This window comes from Pipra filicauda, unplaced genomic scaffold, assembly GCF_003945595.2.
Source record: "Pipra filicauda isolate LSUMZ 115617 unplaced genomic scaffold, ASM394559v2 scaffold170_size1570365_pilon, whole genome shotgun sequence".
NCBI classification, from domain to species: Eukaryota; Metazoa; Chordata; class Aves; order Passeriformes; family Pipridae; genus Pipra; species Pipra filicauda.
The window spans coordinates 1,159,817-1,183,616 of record NW_024104218.1 but is presented as its reverse complement, the minus strand read 5'-3'; the positions used below and the strand labels follow the sequence as shown (position 1 = coordinate 1,183,616).

Sequence of the window (23,800 nt, the reverse complement as noted above, 5' to 3'; positions counted from 1 at the left end):
TTCCCCACAGTGTCCATCCAGCTCCCCCAGACTCCCCAGGATATTCTGCAGCTCCAGGCCAGGCTGCTCCCTGTGCAGACAGCTCAAAATGTTACCTCCACAGGTAAGGAACGGGTGCTCAGACTCGTCCTCTGTGGGATCCCAGACCCTGGCCTAGCTGAGGGCTCTCCCCTTGCCCTCTCCACGTTTTTCTCTCCTCAGTCCCATCACATGGGGAGCAGCCACAGGTTTTTATGATTGCTGGTAGGAGCCCAGAGCAGAAAACATTGATTTGCACCTCATTTTTAAGCAGCTGGGCTGAGACTGAGCAGCAGTAACTGGCAACGTCCTAGATACCAGGATTAACTCATTTCGAACCATCCCAATGAGTAATTAGTGCTGCAATTACTTTAAACTCAGGGTTACATTCTACAGCGATGGCATGATAAAACAGCCCAGATTAGTTTAACTTCAAGAAACCCCGCACGGCCAGGCCTCTCCAGGAATGAAAAGGGGTCATTGTTCCGGGTCTGCTGCACCACATACCAGCGTATCAATCACCCCTTATCATGAGGAACAGCCCCTCACCCCTCCTGCCTCTGCCCGTGGCTGCACAGCTCCTGCAGCGAGCCATGTGGGATGGTGGAGGTGCCATCCCACTGGAGCAGGGGCTGTGCCACCCCACGGGAGGTGAACCAGCTCCTGCAGGATGCAAATCTGGAAGCGGCCCACGGAGCCGCAGCTGGGCGTGGAAGAGCCGATCCTCCCCGGAGCAGAGATGCTGCCCCAGGGCCATGCCTCACCCCCCCTGACGTGCCCCACGCTTGGGCTGCTCAGGGAAAGTGCCTCGTCAGCAGAATGGCAGGGCAGGGCCTGGGCTGCTCCTCCTGCCACCTCCACCTGCCCATCCCTGTGGCAGTGCTGCTCCGAGGGGACAGGGCTCGGAGCTGCTCCAACAGAGCATCGCCCCTGGGAGCTCATCCTGGAAAGAAAGGCTTCCTTCCTGGCACTGCTGGCCCAGTCAGCCCCACACCTCATTGTCCCTAAGGACAGGAGCTTTGCTCCAGCCTGGGTGAGCGGGAGATCCTGCATGGCCCTGGGTATTCTGGGTGGTTAATGAGATTCCTGAGTTATGCAGCCAAAAGCTTCGGGAAGGGGATTGAACCTCTGAGCCTGTGTCAGAGATAAAGACAAGATTCCCCACACTGCTCATAGGGATCATCACCAGGCTGGGCTGCCAGGATGCAGCTACATCTGTGCCCATCTCCATCCAGATGCTGTGTCCCCAGCAGAGATGGGGCAGGAGCTACAGGGAGGGAGGCTGGAGCTCCCTGTGGCAATGCCAAGCCCTGCCCAGGGTGCAGAGCAGAGAAGGTGCCCACCCCTCACCCTACAGGTGACCAGAGGATCAAAGCAATCCCACAAGAGGCTCCTCAGGCAGCTGCCCACAGCTTCCTTCACAAGGAGAGGGCGGATGTGTCCCCTCCACATCTGTCACGGGTGTCCAATGTGGCTGGCTCGGGTGAGAAGTGGCACTTGCCCTGGCAAACGCAGCCTGGTGTGGGCTGAAACTCCACTGTTTCATTTCTCCAGCTGACCCAGGGATGGGGGGAGCGTGGGGTTGCTCAGCTCCTTCCATTCCCTGCCCCGACTGCGCTGCGAACCACTGTCTGAGGGCAGAAGTGAAAGGGCTTGCTGGGGTCAGGGGCCCTTTCACAGCTGCTGTTCTTCCCTCTGACTTGAAGGGTGCCAAGCTCCCTTCCAGGGTGCCACCACCCCTTCCAGGGTGTTGAGCTCCCAGGACAGCCCCATCCGGCCCCCCCACAAGAGCCCTTCATGCCTGAGGCTGTAATCCTGCTGGGCTGCTCTGGCACTTGCCAGAGGGAGCAGCAGTGAGCACGGAGAGGGTCTTCCTTCCCCAACTCCATTTGCACTCGGAAACTTTCCAAAATAGCTATTCCGGGCTAATTATTCCACTCTGGAAGTGGATTAAGCTAAAGCGGAAAAAGGCACTCTTATTCTGGAATATGAGCATCCGCACAGGGGCCTCTGCTCAAATAGTTGCTTTGGAAGAGCTATTTTGGTGAAGCACCAAGCATAAAAAGCCCCCAGATGACCTCTCCTCCTCGGGCATTGCTGCCCAGCGTCTTCCCAAAGGCACGTGGCACAATGAGTTTTGTCCCTCCCAGAGTCATAACTCATGGGAAGATTGGGCACTGCTTGTTTAAGGCGGACAGAGGAGCTGCAAGAGGGTCCCCAAGCCCTTTCCTCCCCCCATGGGAGGCAGTCCCTACCTGGCAGGCAGGTGCAGTCATAGGTGGTGTCCCCGATCTGGCGGCAGGTGCCCCCGTTCTGGCAGGGCGAGGGGTTGCAGGGCACGTAGAGGTGCTCGCAGTTCTGCCCGGTGTACGCCGGCTTGCAGGAGCACTGGTAGGTGCCCACCTCGTTGGTGCAGCTGCCCCCGTTCTTGCAGACGGGCGGGGAGATGTTGCACTCATTGACGTCCTGCTTGCAGTTGGCGCCGTGGAAGCCGGCGGTGCAGCGGCAGATGTAGTGGGCTTCGAAGGGCACGCACTGGCCCCCGTTGGCGCAGGGGTTGGAGGCGCAGGGGTCGGCCTGCTGGCAGGTTTTGCCTGGGGAGGGCAGGGAGGGAGGATGAGGATGCAAGTTGCAGCTCAGGGTCTGTGTGGCAGCGACCTGCGCCGGGTTGCAGACCGGATCTGGGACTGGTTGTAACTAATCCCCCTCACCTCAGCCCCCCCTTAACACTGTGCAGGAGGGTGACAGCTCCCCCAGCCTGGACCCTCCTAAACTCCAACCTGAGTTTGCAGACCACCCTCCCTATCTCTTCCCCAGAACTGAAGGAAGCCAAAACCACAGGCATGTCTCCATCCACGGGGCTATTCCAGGAGCAGCCCCTACCACAGGCCGTCCCTCTGCCCCCGGCCGCGTCCCCACACCACACAGTGACTGCCCTCACCTGACCACCCGGGCGGGCAGCGGCACTTGTACTCGGTGAGCGTCAGCAGGTCGCAGGTGCCCCCGTTCCGGCAGGGGTTGCTGAGGCAGACGTTGTCTCGGGGCGTCAGGCACAGCTCGTCGGTGAAGCCCAGGCGGCAGGCGCAGGTGTAATCCACGGTGCTGCCGCGCACCACCGCGGTGCAGGTGCCGGCGTTCTTGCAGGGGGAGCTCAGGCAGGGGTTGGGCAGCTGGCACCGCTCGCCCACGTAGGCACCGCTACACCTGGCAGGGGCGAGACATGCCGTCAGCGGGATCGCCCGGAGGGGACGGGGGGGCACCCGCACGGCCCAGGGACCGGCCCAACCCCGCCCCACATCCCGGCACACCGGGCTTGGCGGTGGCGGGGCTCTGCCCTGGCTGCTCTGAGCTGGGAAGAGGAAGATGAAAGAGGTGCTGGCAATGAAGGCGTCCCCCATCGAGGGGCCTGCGCCGACTTGCACAACCGCAGCCGTGGCGCTGATGTCCTGCATCTCATGGCAGGGAGAGTTCTGCCTCCCCTCTCCTCGCTGAAGAGGAAGCCAAGGCACAAGGGACACATGGTGGAACAAAGAGGAGCATCCCCACACCTGCACCCACAGACCCCAACAGAGAGATGAATCCATGGGGCCAGGCAGCAAGGGGACATCCCTGCACCCATTTTTATCCTCCCTCCATCCTAAATCACTCAAACGTGATCAAAAAGGGACTCAGCATTGGCTGGCAACAGGTGGGACGTGATTCTGCTCCTCACAACCAGCTGAGAGCTTCCCCAAAGCCAAATCCCGCGTTAGGAGGGATGAGCTGCTCTGGCTGCTGCGTCCCTCTGTGTGGGGGCCCTGAGTAAAGACCCCCCGATGACACCACCAGCTCCACCATCTGTCACTGTTGGCCAACAGGGCTGCAGCAACTGCCTGGTGCAGGACTGGGCCTGGCAACAGGGACATGCCCCAAGGGCAAATCCCACCAGCCATCCCCGTGGGGCTGGCAGGACCACACAGAGAGGGGAAGGTGTCCCTTGGGAAAGGGAAGACGGAGCAAAGCTGTACACCTGACATCGAAAGATCCCAGGAACGAGACAAAAACCCACCTACACAGCACCTCTTGTATCACATCTGCAACACACTGATGCTACCACACGTTTTGTCCCCAGCCAGCCCTGCTCACTTTACACTGCTTCCAAAAGGGATGTTCTGCCCTGGCTGGGCTGTGCCAGGCAGCTGTGGCAAGTACTGCATGGGAGGAACTGTCCCACACCACGATGGCAATGCCACCAAGGCAGCACAGGGTACACCAGGCTCAGCTCATGCTCTGCTAGCAGAGGCTTTGAGAGCAGAAATAAATCTGGGATCCTGCATGCATGGCCACGAGGCATGGGTAAGGTAACCCCTGCTGGAGGTGATGGGTAGGGAAGGTGACAGCACCCGGGCACTGGGGGACTGTGGTCCCTGCTGTGCTTTGGTGGGCTGGGGCTCAGGGCACCACGTGCTCACACCTGTTGCCATCAGAGCTGGTGGGATGTTGCATTCCCGGGCACAGCATTGACCTGCAACCCCCCAAAACACGAATGTGGGGCTCCTCCAGTGAAGCACAGCCAGCAAACCCCCACCCTCAGGCGCCCCAGCCCCGAGCCACCACTCTTTGCCGCGCCGTGCCGGCAGCACGACCACGTTTTGGCCCCCGCTCCCCCTCTCTTCTTCCCTACTTCCCCCCCCCCCCCCCCTTTTTCTTTTTTTTTTTGTTTTTTTTTTTTTTTAACCCAATTCTGATTTCATTGTTGGGGATTGTGTGAGAATTTGTCAGGATTCGGAGACATTTTGAGTTAATGAGACGGCATTATCCAGGCCAAATGAAAAAGAAAATGTGTATAATAATAAATCAGGGCATCTGCTCGGCACACAAAGGGCGGCGGGGAGCAGGTGTGCATCCTAATGAGGCAGAGCAGCTGCCGGCGCCCGCGGACGATGCCCGGCTCGCCGGCGGCTCCGAGCCCGGGGCGCCTCGACCGCGGGGCGACGGCGCTTCTGGGTGGCTGAGCCACGGCCCCGAGCGGGGGAATGCGGAGGTTGGGGCCGTGGCTGCCTGAGAGGGCTCTTTGTGCGGGGCCCGGGCGAGCGGCACAGGCACGACGCCGGCAAACCGCTCGGGTGTGCAGTCATCTGTTAAAATCTCCGCTCCCCCCCCCCGCCTCCCCGCACCACACACGCTTTTTTTCTTAAAACAATCCTCCGGGCTCTCTCGCGGCGGCTGGCGGACAAGGGGAGCGTCACGGGATTCTCCAACGGGAGAAAAAGGCGGAAAAAAAAATTCTCTCTTAGTCAAAAAAAAAAAAAAGAAAAAAAAGAAAAAAAGATTGGATGCTGGACAAAGACCTGCGATGGCAGCGCGGGAACGGCCACGGTGGTGCCGCCGTGGGCAGCCGGGAGCGGGAGACGATGCTCTGGGACCAGGAGGTGATGCTCTGCATCCCGGGACAAGGCAGGCGGCCAGCAGGGCTATCTCTGGGATTGGGGTTCCTGCGCCGTGAGGTCAGGGAGAGGGGCACGCAACCCAACACCCTCCCACCCAATTAGTTTTCGGACCGTTTCCAATTTCAGCGCAGGCGAGCGGGTGGTTTGAGCTCAGGGATGGGACGTCGGAGCAGAGCCCAGCCCAAATTTGGGCATGGCTATTAGCCAAGAGGTTAATTAGCGATTGGAGGAAGAATTCTGAGGGGTAGGGAAGTCCCTGCCTGAAGGCACAGGGGGGTTGGGGTCACTGGCAGTGCCTGGGATGGGGACTAACCCACGCCTGGCTGGGCTGCCCAGGTGCTTTCCAGGCTTTTGCTTCAGGAAACCCCTCAAGATGCATGGAGTTGGTAGATTATTTTTAAATTAATTTCTATTTGTTTGCCTTAAGAGCTGATTTATGGCCGCAATCAGCTCCAGAAGTGAGGAGGGTGCGGCAGACGGCAGGGAAGGGTTCGACATGGAAGGGCTGAGCTGAGCGATGGGCACACGTGGACCAAGGAGGACCAGGGCATGCTCATGCTCCACATTTCTCCTCCTAGAAAAGGAGGTATTTCCAGCAACTCTTCAGAAAACAAGCAATACAGCACTGGCACCCTTAAAATCCAGCAGTCACTGCTATAACCCACGGGGGAGTTGGCGTCGTGCAGCGCGGGGCTGTGCAACACAGACCCTCTGGGGATGCCTGGTGATTCCTGAATCACAGTTTCAGCCTCACATACCCACTGCACACACCAGCCCCCAGCTCAGGGAGCCCTCTCAAATCCTTCCACATTTCTAAGTCATCTCAGTTTCTTTTCCAAGGCAGCGTCCAGGACATCCTCCTCCCTCACACTTCCACACTGCTGCCGCATCATCTGTAGATGCTCCTGCACAGACCAATGCTATTCCTGCAACAGCAAGTCTGAGATGAGGCAGGGAAGAGCACATTCCTGGCTGTGGACAAAGCCACAGGATGAACTGCACCGTTCCCTTCCCTCACAAGTCCCGGAGCTCACTCACAGACAGAGACTCTGGAGCTGCTCTGGAGCTGCATTTCAAAGCCCAGCGACCACAGCGGCTTTAGAGAGTCCTGGCTGCGGAGGGAAGCCTGGAGACAAGTCTCGCATGCAAAGCAAGAGATCAAAAACCAGGTGAAGAATCAGGACAGTCCAAGACGTAGTTATTTTTCAACTTTCCCAGGTCTGGAAAGGCCGGATTCAGCAGAGTCAGGTTCAGCTCCCAGCTGTGCTGCAACCTCATCATGCGTCCACCTACTTCTCCAGGGACTAAAAACCTCTCCTAAAGCTCAGCCCAAGGAGCTTAGCTTTATTTTCTGTAAAAAAAACACACTGGGGGGTGGTGGTGTCAGGGTAGACATGGAGGATGCAAGGTCCCCACGGGCTCAGCCAGGTGAACATCACCCTGTGGTTTTTCCTTTGGCATTTCCCAAGCAAGGGTTACCCAAACCAAACCCCAAGCATCTTATGGAGATTAGCATACGAGACATTAAAGCTATGCTTTAATTATAAATATATGTGTTGGCAGAGGACAGGGCGGGTGCTCCAGGATCAAAACAGCTCAGAAGGGCCATTAGAAAGTAGCTTTGAGGCGGTGAAATGTGGCCAAGCTCCCCGGGGTCCTGAGGAGCTTCTGAGAAATCCCCAGAGAGGCCAGTGTGGTCACACTCCCAGCTCCATGTGTGACGTACACCCTGTTCCCAAACCAGGCAGGAATGGCTAAAAACACCGGTGTCTGTCCCTCCCCCGAGCGCAGCTGAGAACCGTTTCCGTTGACTCATTAACCTGCTGAAGAGGCATCAAACACTCCGGCCGGGACCCACCCCGACGGAGGGTGACGAATCCCGATCCCGGGGATGGCCAAGCCCTGCTCCAACACATGACGATCCCTCTCCCAGCACCATTTCAGCACATGGAACAAGTCATGGCAGACTGACTCACAACCCTACACTTCTGGAGTGTTTTCCACCAAGGGACAAGCACTAGACAGGACAGGGGACAGCAGTTGGTCCCCATCCCTGTGGATAGGATGTTGCATGTGGTCCTTGCAGGGGTGAACACACAGATTTACAGCCCCCAAAAGTCTGGGGCTGCCGTCCATCCTGGTGGCTTTTTGTTTCAGGGCAGGTCAGGCAGAGGCTGGGGGCTGGATTCCCACAACTCTGGGCTGGGATGTGTCTTCCCCCTCCACACTGGCCCAGAGTGAGCACCCGTGTGAGGGGGAGGCGCATTAATAATGCACCGCGCTGCCGACCCATAAATCTCCAGCATGATTCACGGCCAGTGTGAAGGGTGATGGAGAAGGCCTTGTCCAAGGTCAGACAGCAAGTCCCAGGGGACAGCCTGGGAACGGGAACAGTGGCCCCAAATTCCCACCCTGCTCCCAGCACCGAGCCCAGGCCAAATCTGGGTCTGCTCAGCACGAGCATGTGCATTTGTTGTGTCTGCTGCACATCCTTAAGGAGTTACAACCAGTGGTCCAACGCTGCAGCTATTCCAGCAGGGCTCCAGGAGAGCTCGGCAGATCGGATAATCAAAAGCATGAATGAGTTGCGGGGGTGTATCGGAACCTGTGAGCTCTGCTGCCAAGCCACTGTCCCAGCTCTGCTCTACCTGTCTGCTTGCCCGGCTGTGGTGACTCCCAGCACCCCCTCATCCCACTGCGGTGCTGGCAGAGCTGGGGTGCCCATCCCAGTCCCCCCCATCCCATGGCTGTCGTGCTGGGCTCTCCCTGTGTGTGGCTCCGCGCTCCACCAGCCCTTTGTTCGCTCCGTCCCCGCTCGCGGCGCACAAGCCTTTTCCTCCAACCCACCAGCAACAGGTTTTGTCCCTCCGCAGCAATGCGGGCACTGAAAGCATCCCGAGGCAGATGTTTCTGCGACCTCTGACCCAAGACTAATGTTTTCCTTTCTGTGCTAAGCTGCCATCTGCCACGGCCGGCACAGATGACACCCAGGCGCTCCCGCAGCCCACCCCGCCCCGGCACAGCTCCCGCATGGTGGCACGGGGGCTTTGTTCAAATTTGGGATGTGTCAGCCCTGCACAAGCACAGCCCGGGGGCTGGGGAGTGTTTCGGAGGTGCTGGGTGCATGGGGGGATGCCCTGGATGTGGGGGCTCAGCCTGCACCACCCTGCAGCTCACACCACCCACTGCTCTCCTATCCCGTCCCAGCACGTCCTCCCAAGGGACCCCGCGACAGTGGAAGGGCTGGAGGTAAAACCCACCTCAGGCTTACAATGCACAAAATAAGCCATCAAGCAAAATGGAAACGAGGTGTAAGCTGGAGCACAGCCACTGGATATGCAAGAGCTGTCTCCTACCCCAATCTCATCAGGGGCCAGCCCCACATTGTGGGAGGGGCTAGTGGGGAGCCCCATTCCAGCCCCTGGCCCCGCATCCAGGCTGTCTCTTATCTGCTCTGCTATCACATAACCTCTTCCTCACCCTCATCTGCTGGAAGCATAAACGGCCGTGGTTGTTTTCCCCAAAGTATGAGCAGCGTGGGAAAGCTGAGCAGGGGAGGCTCGGGTCTTTCCTCAAGCCCCATTTTAGGGGCACTTGACACTAATTGGGCAGCAGCACACCCAGGTGGTGGGTGTGGGGTCTCCCACCATGGGGCCAGGCCCCACCCTGACAGGCTGAGTTGGGGGGATCTCTGCTCCATGATCTTTGCTCCATGGTACCTGTGGCTCAGAACAGCACCTCAGATGAGTCACTAGTCCCTGTGAGAGCCACCCCGGTGCAGAGAAGGTTCAGGAACCATGACCATGACCTTGCATGGTGCAGAGGGTCCCCACCAAGGGACCATCACAACCCCAGAACCCTCTGTACCAACAAATGCATGGCATGACCAGCAGATGCCTGTGCCAGCGTGGTCTGGAGCCAGCGGAGTGAATCAAGTGGCCAAACATGATCAGGACACTCAGATTTCTCATGTTTGTTGGCAACAGCTGAAGGAAGGAGAAACAACCCGCAGGAGAGTCTCCCTTAGCTGCACGACAGCCCACAGCCCCTGCAGGCTGCTCCCAGCTGCAGAGCAGTGACACAACCCTACCCCGCTGTCCCCAAACCTCTCGGGGTAACCGTCATCCTCAGGCTGACAGGGAACCACAACTGCCTGCTCCACACCTTCCCCTGCACCCCAGCAGCTGCAGACCCTGGGTGATAGGGAAGCCTGCTTTCCATCAGCCAGCCACACACAGGAGTCACCTTTCCAGTTGCGCCAGTGGCTTCCTGCCGGGCACAGCCTGGAAGCAACAGCCCAGCTTTCTCCTGAAGTTACACCCTTCCCCGTAAGACACGTTTGCTCACTGCCAGCCCAGGGATCCCTGATCTGCCCTGGCTCCAATCCAAGCAGAGAAAGGGCCAGTGCTTGGGGATATGTCTCCATGTCCCCGAGAGAACAGACATGCTTCTTACTCCATCTTATTCCATTCATTCTTATTCCACTGCCTCCCCAAGAACCCCTCCCATGCTGCACGGAGCAACAGGTGTGTACTACTGTCTACAGGAGGGCTTCCCAGCGGCATCAGCCTGCCTTGGAAACACCCTGCTGAGCACAGGAGCACACTCTGGAGCCAGGGAAAGGTCTGGAAAATGGTCCTGCTGGGACCTGCACCCTGCTCTCTGCTCCCACCTCTCACTCAACTCCTGGCCTGGCACCGCCACTCTGCTCAAGTGGCATGATACACCTGGAGCCAGCAGAAGGAAATGGGAGCAGGGAGACAAGGAACATTTTGGACTCTGCCCTGACCTCCCTGGGACATGTGGGGCTGTGGATGCTCCCTCTGCCCTGGCAGGCAGGGGCTGGGGGCTGCTCGAGCCCCCTCCAGCAGCAGGCCCGGCCGGGCTCACCGCGCCTCACCTGCAGCTTCGCTCTGTGGTTTCTGGCACACACGGCCATTAAGAAACCAAAGGCTTTGCCACAGCTCCCAGGAGAGCCAAGGCATGAAGGCAGAGCTGCCCAGCTCCCCTCACCCATGTGGGGCACCCCGACTGGGTGATGCACCCCAAAGCTCCCCCGGTGCCAGCACAGCCCCACAGAAACCTCCAGCAGCCACGACGCAGCTCCCAGCACCAAAACCCAGCACGAGACCAAACTGGTGGTTTTTTAAGAAGTCCCATCCAGGCCCTGCTTTATTAAACACTCTGGGACACCAGCCTGGGAAAAAAGCAGAGTTTCACACAGGGAGGTGGTTGGCAAAGCAGCAGGTTACTCCAAGTGACATCAGGTTAATAAAGCAGGAGCAGATCTCCACTCTTGTTTAATTAAAAAAGCAAACTGCAATCCCAAGTCTTTGATGTGTTTTTTTTTCCTTGTTCCATTTCATTTTTGACCTAGCCCAAGCCATCTAATTGAGATTTTAAGATCCAGACTTTCATCTGGAGAGAAACTAAAGGAATTCCCAAACCTGGATATGCTCATGGACAGGAGTGGGGAAAAACATGCTACAGCCCAGTTCCTCCTACCAGCTTGAAGGGAGAGGGAAAAAAATGGCTTTGTTTCTTAAGCAGACATTAGTCAGGATAGTTTGGGAATCAAAGTTCCCATTGTAATGAAAAACAATATAATCCCATTACTAAGCAGAGTGGCCAGGCTATTCACCGGGTGGTAACTGGCTACCTGGGAAGGAGCTGCCTTTCAATGGAGCTTCATTCACAATAAACATGAAAGATGTCGAAGGAAGAGCCCAAGACAAAACTCGCCCTCATTCCCACCCTCAACAATGGCTGCTATGAAATATTTGTTTTCCCCAGTTGATGTTTTTTATATCCTCTCCCGGTGTAAAGCTGCACGGCCCCATTGTTTGTGGGAGCTCGGCTCACTCCGCTCATCCCGGCCCCTGCTCCTTCTCTTGGAGGAGCCCATTTATGGGGCCACCATGAAGGATGTGCTTCCAGCAGAGGATCCCCAGGGAACACAGCCCGGGCTGAGGCCAGCACATGATCCCACCACCCACCCACGGGACAGGGGTGGCTTTCCTGGGGCAGGTCCTCCAACAAGTGCCAACTGTGCCCAGTGTGCCCATCAAACACCAGTATGGCACCCAGCTCTTTTCCTCCTCTGTGGTGCTGCCGACACCTCTGGCATCTGAGAGCACTCCCTGCAACTTCTCCCTGCTCTGGTTTCTCATTTGTAAACTTTTTCCCTTTAAAAACGCTTCATTCTTTGAGCCAGCAGAAGGAAAAGTCAGAATTTGGGGGAGGTGAGGAATTTCCACCTCCCCAGGCTGCCCGCCAGCCAAGCACTGCTGGTGCCCAAGGCCACTCTCCCTTCCCTATCCCTTTTGGGGTAAATGCCCATTTTCCCCCACTTTGGACCCAGTGCTGTCCACACTTGCTGCCTGTGCAGGGTGAATTCACAGTGCTGTGCTCCCAGAGCTCTGGCACTGGTGTCACACCTCTCTAAGGAAATGATGAACTCTCTTTTTTTCCCCTTTCCCCCTCAAACCAAGTCTTGGTTAAACACCGCGCAGCCCAAGAGCCAAATATGGAAAACTCCCACGCGTGACCCCACCATCCCACTCTTCTAATCCTGAACATAAAACCTACGATTAGGATCTGAACAGCCACCAAAAGTTTAAACAAGCTAAATTTAGCTCCAATATTTATAAACAAAGAGGAGAGGGGGGTTTAGCAGAGCACACGGGTGCCCCTGTGGCACAAAGCCAACCGAAAGCCAGAGAAATTCCTGCCGGGGATGTTTCAGTGAGATGGGGAGCGGGCAAAGGTGGCAATGGCCAGACAGTGATGGATCCAGCTCCCCCCCAAGCTCATGGCCACAAAGCTGCTGGCTTCCCCTTGCGAGCAAAGCTCCCAAAAATTGTTACAAGCAACAAAACCCTTGCCCACTTGGAAACCATGTGCTGAGGGATGTAAAGCATCACCGAGCAGACGGGTATCAGCTCCCAGGATCTGTATCCCGGGATTTCTGTTGCTGCTGAGTTTAACCAAGGAAACGGCGAGGGAGGGAGGGAAGACTCTGCCTCCGACACCTTTTGCCGGCAGAAATCCCTGTGTCAACATGACGCCCTCGCCGAGGGAGCAGGGACAATGGTGGCGGCTCTGCCCTCCGGCCGCAGCCTGCATTCCTGCCCCCCTCCCCTGGAAACCCCCCTTTTGTGGGGAGCAGCAGGCCCTGTGAAAGGGCCGTCTGTCGCCCTGCCTTTTGACTTGGAGGTCTGTGTCTAACATTTTAATAGGGGCTGGGGGCCAGGGAGAGGCCCCCCCTCCTCCCGGGCTGCTCCCCCGCGGGGTCACTCTCCCAGCCCGCCCCAAAGTCGGGCAGCGGGTGTGAGGGCGGGAACTGGGAGCTGATGGTGTGGCACATCCCACTGTGGATGGCCACATTCCTCCACCTGCTCAAGAGGAGCCATCCAATGGGTTAACCACCCATGAGTGCCCTCGGGAGGGTGTCCTTCCAATCCCCCGTGCAAGGATGCATTGGTGGGGTGGGAACACTGGGGCATGAACTCCTCCATGGCTGCTCATCAACAGCAGAAAATTTCCATCTTAAAATAAACCACTAGACACTCACAAATGCTCAACTCCCAGGCAGTGATGCCAGCGGGGAGAGTGTGGTCCTTGGGGTTCCATCACCCTGCTGACACCAGCTCTCTCAGCAAGGGGACATGGGACAGAGCAACTGACAAAGCCAAGTGCCCCAATGCCAAAGGCTCCTTTCTGTGCTTCTCTTGGGGACAGCTGTGGCAGACACAGGTAGTGCCACATCACACCAGGAGCCACAGGGGAGGATGAGGAGGAACTGGCAGCTGGACACAAGGCTCAGCCCTTGCAACAGCCAGGGACTGATCCTGCACAGCTCAGGAGGTCCAAGCAAACATGGCACTGACAATCTCAGCTACACTGACTTCAGATCAAGCTCAAAGCAACAGGCTGCCCAGCCCATGGGTGCCCCTCCAGCACCCAGCCCTCCCACCCCATCCCACCACCAGGCCACTTGCCTGCAGGGTGCCCCTTCTATTAAATAAGGGCAATGTTATAGCATCATTAAAACTTAATAAATCCATTTCCCATATAAATACCATTAAATTCAGATTTTGGGGAAGGGAATTAGGGTGAAAACTTGTTAAAAGAAAATGACTCCTGCGCAAATAAATTTTTGCAACTTGACTGAGCATGAAAGTTTCCCATTAAAATGCAGCTCGGCTCCCTTTGCTGGAAATGTGCAAGAGCCTAATAACCAGGGCCTAAACATTAACTGTTTAACTGGCTTTTCCAATATTAACTGCAGGCTGCCATGGGGGGAAGGGGAGGACGTGACGGGTGAAAGCTTAAAGCAGACATTAATTACTGCTGTGCCAGGGAGGCACACCCTGAGCGCGCACCGCTCGCTTCTCACCACCACCCTGTCCCAGGGCACATGGGGGGAGGCTGGGGCTGTTCTGAGCAGGGCTAGGAGTTGGACTCAATGATCCTTGTGGGTCCTTTCCAACTCAGGATGTTCTGTGATTCTATGATTCCCAACAGACACCAACGCTGGACGCGGCAGAAACCCCACTGCATGAAAAGTAGTGGGCACGATTGCTGCCTCATCAGCTGATGGCCACTGTAGGTCCCTTCCAACTGCAAATGTTCTATTTTGGGGGGCAGAGCTCCCCATATGGCCCAGCCAAACACCTCTCCCCCATCCCCAACACCTGACACAGGCTTTACTCCTGTCTCTCTCACACCAAGCACTGCATTTGCCAGTGGGAACCACCATCATCAGCAGGTTGCCCAGAGAAGCTGTGGCTGCCCTATCACTGGAAGTGTCCAAGGCCAGGTGGATGGGGCTTAGAGCAACCTGGGCTAGTGAAAAATGTCCCTGTCCATGGCAGGGAGTTGGAACAAGATGGTCTTTGAGGTCCCTTCCAATCCAAACCGTTCCACAATTCTCACCTAATTCACCTCCCTGAACCAGGATGCAGCTGGCAGGCTGTGCTGCTCCTTCTTGCACTGAGACAGGTTTTGATGTTCAGGTAACCAACTGCAAATGGAGGGAAACTGAGGCACTAAGCACACCTTTCTGGAGGTATGTGGGAACCCCAACCCCATCCCATAAGGCAGACCCCTGCCCATGGGGTACCTGCCAGCATGAGGGGGTGAGAGGAGAGGACCTGACCCACAAGACAAGCACTAGAGCTGTAGACAGAGATGCTGCAACGGGTCTGGGTGCTGCCACACTCTGAGGAAGGCAGAGTCCACACATGGGTGTGCAGGTGTGAACAGGCACCTTCATCCCTGGCCAGATGGTCACCTGGAAGCAGCACTGAGCTGCTCCACCAGCAGGAGCCAGATGTTAAACACTGGGGTATTCCCAGCTGGGCATCTCTAACTGCCCTGGGGCTCTCCAGGCAGGCGGATGGGAGCTGCCATGGGGTTGGTGTCACTGAGACCCAGCAGGTGCTGCCAAGACTTCCCAACATCGCACACAACAGACGTGCAAAGAGAGTTGTGATATGAAATCCAGCTGGGGCTTCCAAAGCCCTTCAGCCCCCAAATCTGTGACCCTGATCGGACCCTGAGAATGCCAGAGGTGCAAAGGCATGGCCTGACCCTCACACCTCTCTGCTCCTGGCTGTCTCCACATCCAGATACCCAGGAATCAGGGATGCAACATTCCCCCTCAACACCAGAGCAGCATTTCTACGCTTATTCCAGATCTTTGGCTGATGCCAGTAGCTGCAGTTTTACTCCACACCAAAGTGTGAGCACAGCCCTGGGCTGGTGAGCACCCAACAGAACACTGAGGGCTTACAGTCTCTGAGATGGGAGTAACACCAACCTGCTGCTGCCAGCACCTCTCCAGGCCAACCCCAAGGAGCGCAGCACTGCAGGATGGTGCCCTTCCAGGATAGATGGTCTGGGACAGCTGGGATGCCTTCTCCCCGCAGCAAATCCGGGCTCTTAAGGGTACCATGCAGCAAGACAGCATCAGGGTTTGGTAGGATTTGGGCACAGCTGCTGGGCTGGGTGGCTGCAGCACCATCCTTCAGGCACTGGGGCTCAGCACCATGTGCCAAGGGCTTGTAATGAGATGAAAACACCATTCAAGAAGCATCTGGAATCACCTCAAGCCATCACCTCTCTGGCCTGATGGACTTTCTAACCCTGGACCCCAAAGCAAAGAGCTGTGGGAACAGCCCAGGACCAGCCTGGGGAGCAGTGAGTGAGCAGCCCAAGTCCCCACGGCACTGCCTCATCCCAGGTGGCAGCAGGAGCTGGGCAGTCCTCAGGGATGACTGGACACAGCCCGAGTGGAACAGGTGGACCCTGAACACCTTTTCGGCTGCTGGGATGGAGGCAGGATTCAACTGAGATCCCACTGCAGGCCTGATTTCCGAGGGAGAGTTAAGTTGTATCCCAGAGGCTCTTCCACTCCACAGCCCCAATACATGGTCTAAAACCTTCACCTGGAGTTTGGCAGCACGTTAACCACAGAGAATTCTCCATCCAGATCCAGAGTGTACCAGCTCTCCCTGACTGCACCCCGAGGCTACTCCCTCGTTAAACACACTGATGCTCTATAAATTTCACATTCCACTCATGTACACACGCCGTTACCACTTGGGACACCTACCAACACGAGCAAAAACGAGGCTCACCACACCTCCAGGCCTGGAAAAAGCAGGTTAATTTCCAAACAATGTTATTTTAAAACTTGCTAACTGCTTCCTGATTATGTTGTCCGAGCCCTTAATTGGTGCACAGCCTGGTCTTGCAGTGACTTATACGTGTCACCCTCATGCTACATACAATAAACCATAACAGCCTTGGAGGTGAGGCCAGGGATGCAGAATCAGCTGGAACAAATGGACATGTTGTGGCTGCCAGCAGGGAGGAAGAGAGCGAGTCGGGGGGTTCAGGTGGAACAGATTTTGGTGGATTAAAACATACCCCATACAACAAAGTGAGAGACCTCCAGAAGCTGCCCACGGAGCACTGCATCACATCACGAAGATTGAAGATGACCCTGCTCATTGCAGGGGGGCTGGACCAGGTGACCTTTAAATGTCCCTTCCAAGGCAAGCTGCTCTGGGGTCACACATCTAACAGCTGTGAGTAAACAGCAGGAAGCAGCCCCTCTGATCTCTGGTGATGATGGCCACTGTGAGTACTGCATCCCCCCTGCATCCCTGAGCAAATTTATCCCAGCAGGCAGCACCCCATCTCTCCTGCTCATCTCTGTGCTGCAGGGACTGCTGAGGGAGCCACTGAGACATCTCTTGAAGGTGACCCACGCTGGCCACGCAGTACAACCCTCTGCCCATCCCAACCATCCAAGCCATGAGAAAAATCAAGTGAAAAACCTCAGCTCAAGCAATAAAATCCCAAGGCAAGTGAACAGGAGAGAGTAGGACCAGCGGAGACAACTGATAGCCATCGAGACACCTTGCAGAGAGGAGAGGTGTAAACAGATTCTTTTAGAAAAGAGCTAAAACCCCTGCTGCTGTCCCAATGACCTCACCAGCTGGGCTTCTCAGCTAAGTTTCTTTTCCACTGGAATTCACAACAGGTGACACTTATGTATTTTTAATCTCCTCTCTTACCCATTTCCACCTTGTTCTTTCCGAGAATGAGATCAGACCTGAAAGAGCCACCAAGAGTTCTCAACATGGCTGAATCACTGCTCCTCTAGTTCTTTAAGGGCTTCCTCTGGTTGATTGTTCAACACTCCACCCTCTTCCTCTCCAGCACCGAGACTGCATTTTTTCTTTGTTATTATTTCATGGAAATAACGTTGGGTTAAAGCACATGAGAAAAACCAAACCAGAAGGAAACTTCCGCCCTTTACAATGAGATAATAATGACTGAGCAGTTGAATAACTTGAAGGGTACAGAGACTTGCGGGGCTCACATCACTCCTCTGCCTTCCTGGTTGTCTCCTGAAAGAGTTTTGAGCTAAAATAATCATCTCTTCCCGCTATGGTCCCCCTCTGAATATTTCTTCCCGTGTTTCTGGCCCGCTGCCCGTGGAAGCTGGTGGTGGCAACGAGCACCAGCTCAGGAGCCATTGCCCTGGCTGAACTACAACACCACACTGATTCATAAACAGAGGAAGTACTTTAGCAAACCGACTTTTCCCCCTTTTCAGCACAAACCTAGTGATTAATTTAACTTATTCCTTCCCTTTGCCGTCTCGTTTGCTTCTCTGGGCAAGAGGATGACAACCCAGGCACAGCTCCTCTGACTTTAATGGTGAGAGGCTGGAAATTCAGCCCTCTTTCATTCCATCTGCTTTTAACTAGTGGAGCAAGGGAGGTCCTGGGAATAAATGTCACATGGCACAGCGAGCTAAAATCAGCCCGACTCATTTGCAGGGATGCCAGTCAAAACTAGAGTTATCCAACAGTCTAATTAGGAGCTATCACTAGAAGTCAAAACTGCCTCTTGGAAAAACCTTCTCATTTTGTCTGGGAAAATGCCTTAGCCAAAGGCAAGTGCCTTTTCTGGAATGCCACAGCTCCCCAAGTGCCACAAAACCTCACGTCAAACCCCGCAGCAGCCACCAGCTCCAGATCGGACCTTTTAAAGCTCCAGCTCTGGGACAGAAACACCCTGTGCCTTCAGCTGGGGTTTGTGCAAGACACAGGAAACTCTGCTGCTGCTACTCTTCCAGCACTGGAAGACCCGGACAACCCTGCCAAGATGGAAAACAGCTCCAAAGCAGCTTAATTAGGGCGCTTCTGTCGCGAGCCCTCCAGCCGATCCAACGCTCAGTCCCCTCCATTCAGTCAAAGCCCTGCATGCCCCGCACTGCCTGGCAAAGGGACAAGCAAGATAAGGCACCTGGAGCTTTACAAACCACCCCTGTAAAATAATAAAGGCAGAGAAAGCTCCCTGTCTCGCACCGGCGATCCCCTTTCCGCAACGGGGCTGATAACCCGGGTTTGGAGTTATCAGAGTGGTCTCCACGTAACCCAACGAGCTCTGTCCCGCCACAAGCACCGGGACACTCGTCCACTGGAGTAGCGTCTCCCTCATACGCTATTTATTTCACTCCACTTTCTAATTGGATTTGTGGGGGCAGCACAATGGGGCTTTATGGCCAAACTTTGTTAAGTGCCAGGCCGAGCAGAGATGTGGCCAGCAGCCAAAATGGTGCATTTCACGCAGGCGCCAAAGGGCAGTGCCAAGCTTTTCTGCGTCTGGTATCTGTGCTCTTGGCTCTGCTTTGTTTAAGGAGCTTGGAAGCAAAACTCCTCGTAAAGAGATATTCAAACAAGTGAAAAACCAGGGTTTTGCGAGTTGCTATCAGATAACTTGGGAAGTTGCACCTCCTCTAGCCTGGCTGTACCTCTAATATCTACCCCCATCGCCCTGCACGGGACAAGAGCTTTAACACACCGAGCACACACACCTTGGGCTCCTGCAAAAATAACTCACACACAGTCACGAAGCCATCACGGCGTCTGCAGCCAAGAGAGAGGCAGTTATTCCCAGCCAGCAAGCAAGAAGTTGTATAAAGTTAACTTTTTCTCTTAAAAAAACCCCACCCCAAGCCCACTTCGGCGGCTTCTCCAAATAGAGCTCGCACACATCAGATCTAATTAGATTCCATCACCATCTGCACATGAAATGTAAATCAGGAGTTGCAGAGACTTAAGAAAAAAAGGAAAGAATGACCACAAGGAAAAGGAGGGGTGTAAGGTTGGGGAGGGGGTGGAGGGTTGGGCATTCTGGGAAGCCATACATGATTAGTCACACAGCATTAATCTGCCTCCCTTAACAATAGCTGCCGAATTTCGACCGAATCCCAGCTGTCGCTCTTTGAATGAAAGAAAACAAGATTTAGAGCGTCAAGCGTTGGTAAGGGCTTCTGTGCAAAAAAAAGTGGCGTGCATTCATTAGTGGCTCACAAAGGGACCCAGCCTTTGTCCATTAAATTGCTCATGTGCCTGATTGATTTGCTGATTTATTTGCACCAAAGGGTTGGGGGGCTCAGCTTGGAGAAGGGGGTGGGAGGTGCCCGGCTACTGGGCAGAGTAACGGCACCCAGGCGGATTTGCAAAAAAGCAACACACATTGTCAAGGGAAACTGCCATTCAACAGGTTGGGATTGGAAATGCCTTCAGGTTCCTCCGCCGAGGACTTCCTATTTGGAAATTTGGGGTGGGTGGGAACGTCTCCCCGCCTGCTCTCAGCTCGGGCCACGTTCAACAGGCAGAGGGGAAATCTGGCCGGAAAACAGAGCCTTGCCCATTCACATTTCTTTTATGGAATAGTTTTAAAAAGGGAGCTGGAGTCTTATTCATTTCTCTTGGTTATTGTTCCCTGGGAGCCTGGAGTGAATCGGCCATCGCTGCGGTGGGTCGGTTGGTCCTTCAAAGAGTCCCAACGCTTTACACATCCGTTTCCCCACAATCAGCTTGGAGAAGGCCCCGGCCTGGGTGCCAGGTCCCGCCAGGAACACCAGGCTAGACCACAGCTTGGCACCAGCACTGGCAGTGCTGTAGGAGGAGGTGGCCCTGCTCCCCTGGGGATGGACGTGGACATCATTGGGGCAGCTCCAGCAGCCAGAGCCACGCCATGAAACCTCTCTTGAGTGTTTATTGGAGATGTACTGGTCACCCCACAAACTGCAAGGGGCTGAAAGGCAATGCTTCAGGGCCAGGAGGGAGTAGCTGGAAGACAGACAGACAGACAGCCTCCCTCCACGCCCGATGGTCCAACAAGCGCCGCGGGCTGGCCCTACCTCCTGCTCCATCAGCAGGGCAGTCTGCATAGGTTAACACCAGCAAAACATGGCCCTTTGCCCATGTTTTTCCACCCAGCTAGGAACAAAGCCCGATCCTGCCAAACTCGCGGTGACTCCTACACAAGCAGGTTATTCTTGCCACTCAAGGAAAGAAAACGCATCTTGCCCTATTAAATCCAGAGCCTTCAAAGCAAAGTCAACATGCATGTCAATACTTTGGTCGGGGGAGATGAAAATCCTCTGGCTCCTCCATACTTACTGGCACACCTCCGTCCCGTTGGGAAAAGTTTCACACTTGCCCCCGTTGAGGCAGGATTCGGCGAGCTGCGTGCACCGTAAACCTGCAAACAGAGGGACAGCGTTAGCCACAGCACAGGTGGCAGCAGTCACCCAGATTGGGGACAGGCTTGCTGAGACCCCCAGAGCCCCCTGCACCTGTGCAGCCTGGCGAGGTGGGGGTACAGCACCCAGCAGCCCCCACCCGCAGGGTGATGGGGGCAGGCAGGGACCGCGTGGCCTCAACTCTGAGAGGCTCGCCTAAAAATAAACTCAGGGTGGGCTCGAGGGTAGGCTGTGCCTGCTCCTCCAGCAGGAGGACTGACAGAGCGAAACCCCAGATTAGGCCCTTGAGTGACAAATGCCATTTGGGAAAAACCATCTGCCCCAGGGCCCATGAGTTACCACGAACTCGGTAACGAAATGAGTCGCCCGTCATAACTTGCTGTGAGTACAGGTTTCATTGTCTGGCCCTCAGAGTCAAATTCTGCAGAGTTACCACAGCAACTCGCTGAAAGTACCAGAATCGCTTCCGATTTCCACCCCGGCTCGCTCTTCCCCTTCTCTGCCCCGCTCGCTCTTCACGGTAACTGGTTCTGTGACACGCGTGTGCAGCCGGGGCAGTTTCACATTGAGCCATTTCAGCTTTGCACTGCCACCACCACAACCAAAATCGTGCCCTGGATGGGCACCGAGCCCACGCACCCCAGGAACACCCCGCTGGGGCTCTGGCCCCAGCCCCAAGTGTCCCCGTGGGGGTTTGGGGACCACTCCGGGTCAGACACAACTTCCTGCAAACTTTGCCTCCGAGGGCTGCCAGCCACGCTGTGGGATGAGGGCAGCCCCACTGCCTCCGCTCCCCAAAACCCTCCCAGGGCTCTCCGGAGCAGGCTGCTAGCTCGGCCCCGGGACGTGGGGAGCACCGCAGGGCTCCGGCCCCTCTGTCCCGCAGCGCCGTCCGCTTTTGGGGCTCTTTTTCCCGGCCCGAAACCCGCCACCCCCGACGGTCTCGCAGCGCTTTGCGGCGAAGCTCCCGGTCCCGCCCCGGGAGGGGGGAGCTCCGGGGGGGGACCCCGGGGGGCCTCGACTGACTTTCAAGAAACAGGAAACCGAGAAAAATTTGCAAAACGGTCAAAAGCTCTCGCAGAACAACAGCAGGAGCGCCCTAACCCCGCGCGCCCCTCCGCCGGGCCGAGCCCCGGTTCTCCGGCGCCCCCCGGTACCGAGCTCCGCTCCCCCGACGGCAGCGAGCGCCGCTCCCCGCGGCAGCCCCCGGCACCGAGCTCCGGTTCGCGGTGGCCCCGGGCGCCTCCTTCGGGGCACCGAGCCCCGGCCGCCGCCGCGAGGCTCAGCCCCGCTCCCCCCCCACGGTTCCGGCCGCGGCTCCCCCGGCGCCGCCGAGCTCCGGCCACCCCCGCGGGGCTCAGCCCCTCCGTCCCTCCACGGTGCCGGCCCCGCTTCTCCCGGCGCCGCCGAGCTCCGGTCCTCCCGCAAGAGCCGAGCGCGGTCCCCGCGCATCCCGCGGCACCGAGCCCCGGTTCCCACGAGGAGCCGCGTCCCGGACCCCCCCACCGAGAGCGCCGCGCTCCGATCCCGCCGCAGCAGCCAAGTCCCGGTTCCCACGGGAATCTCCCGGCCCGGACCCCCCGGCGGCGCCGTGCTCCGGTGCCCGCCGTGCCCCGCCGTGCCCGGGGCTCCCGCCGCGCCCGGCCCCGCTCCCGGCAAACTTCCTGCGGGGCGGCCGGTGCGGGGCCCGCCTCGGCGGCGGCCCTCACCTCGCGTCAGGGCGGGCAGCAGGAGCACCAGGAGGCCGGGCGCCAGGAGCCGCTCCATCCCGCTCTGCTCCCGCCGCTCACAGCCGCATAGATCCGCGGGGCCTCGGCCGAGCCGAGCCGAGCCGAGCCGGTGCGGGTGCGGGTGCGGGTCCGCGCCGCCCCGCCGGGAGCCCCAAACACAGCGCGCCCGAGCGCAGCGACTCCGAACGCGGCGCCTCCCGCGGCTGCTCAGCCCCGGCGGGCCGGGCCGGGCGGCGGGGGGCGGGACGGGACGGTGCGGGGCGGGCCGGGCGCGGCGGGCCGGGAGGGGATGGGACGGCACGGGCGAGACGCTCCTCCCTGCCCAGCCCCGGGGGCCGCCGCTGGGACCCCCCCTTCCCGCCACCGAGGGTCGCTGAGTGGGACGGGAGCGGGGCTGGGGGGTCCGCGCGGCCCCCATGGGCAGCCCGGGGGTAGTCCCTTCCTTCCACGCAGGCACCGGGCACCTCCAGTGCAGCCCCCCGTATGCGGCCACCAGACACCCCCGATGCCGCCAACGGATACCCCCGGTGCAGACCCCCCCGGGCAACTCTGGACACCCAGGGTGCAACCCCCTGTGTAATCCCTTCAAGCCCGCGGTGCAGCCCCAGCACAGCACTCCAATGAGCAGAGAGCCCCAATGCAGCCTCGGACACCTCCATGCAGATTCCCCCAAGCAGCCTTCACATAGTTCCAGTGCAGCCCCTGGACATTCCCAGTTCAGCTCTCACCCCACCCTTGACGCAGCCATCCCCATAATCCCAGTGCAGTTCCCCCATGGTCCCAGTGAAGCCCCTGCACAGCCCCCCCCAGTACAGCCCCCTCAGCCCCTGCACAGCCCCTGGGGCCAGAGTGCCCACTCAATGACCACAGGAGCACTCAGGTCCCCACGGCGTGTCCGAGCAGGGGCTCTGGGCACTCAAAGCATGGGACACACGGGAATGGGGGTGTTTGTTTGTACCAGGGGACCAGGGCTTGGGCTGAGCATCCCCTGGGGGTCACAGGGTCCTGCACTGGGAAGCAGAGGGTGGGATTCACCTTCTGACCCGCAGCAGGACGCAGGTGCACACAGGTACACAGAGCCATTTCCCACCCACCTTCCCGATCCGTGCAGACAGCGTGCACGGAGCTGGGTCGGATGTTGTTTGTTTTGTGCTGTGAACTCATGAACTCACAGGCAGAGCCTGGCCAGCCCCATGCGCCACATCCACAAATAAACAAACACACTGGGAGAAGCAGGGAAGCCAAACCCAGAGGCAGCCCCACAACCCCCAGATGTGTGCAGGCATCCTGTGCGTGCAGCAGTGCTGGGGGGAGTCTCTGTGCCCTCATCCCCGTGCCCCCGGAGCCTTGCTCCTGCCCCAGCTGTCTCTGTGCTGCAGTCAAGATTGCAAACCAAGCAACTTGTCCCAGGGCATGGGAATGGCCCACCTGAAATCCAGCCAGGCCCTGAGCCCAGGACAGGTTGAAGCCCTTAACTTGTTTGTGAGTGTTACCCGCAAGCTGTGGCTGCAGGAGGGTGCTCAGGGCTCTGCCCAGAGAGCACT

The 23,800-nt window shown here is 57.5% G+C and overlaps 1 protein-coding gene across 2 annotated transcripts in view; it reads right to left on the bottom strand.

The window, feature by feature from the left end:
• The window catches only part of NOTCH1 (notch receptor 1), a 43,732-nt gene extending 21,340 nt beyond the window's left edge, over positions 1-22,392 (bottom strand). For both annotated transcript variants that reach the window (XM_027731696.2, XM_039379605.1), the window contains exons 1-4: positions 22,236-22,392; positions 20,444-20,525; positions 2,960-3,222; positions 2,274-2,612 (exon numbers count right to left, since the gene is read on the bottom strand). In XM_027731696.2, the coding sequence (XP_027587497.2) occupies positions 2,274-2,612; positions 2,960-3,222; positions 20,444-20,525; positions 22,236-22,293 (742 nt within the window). In that variant the 5' untranslated portion in view covers positions 22,294-22,392. The remainder of the gene's footprint in view (positions 1-2,273; positions 2,613-2,959; positions 3,223-20,443; positions 20,526-22,235) is intronic.
• Positions 22,393-23,800: the final 1,408 nt, after the last annotated feature.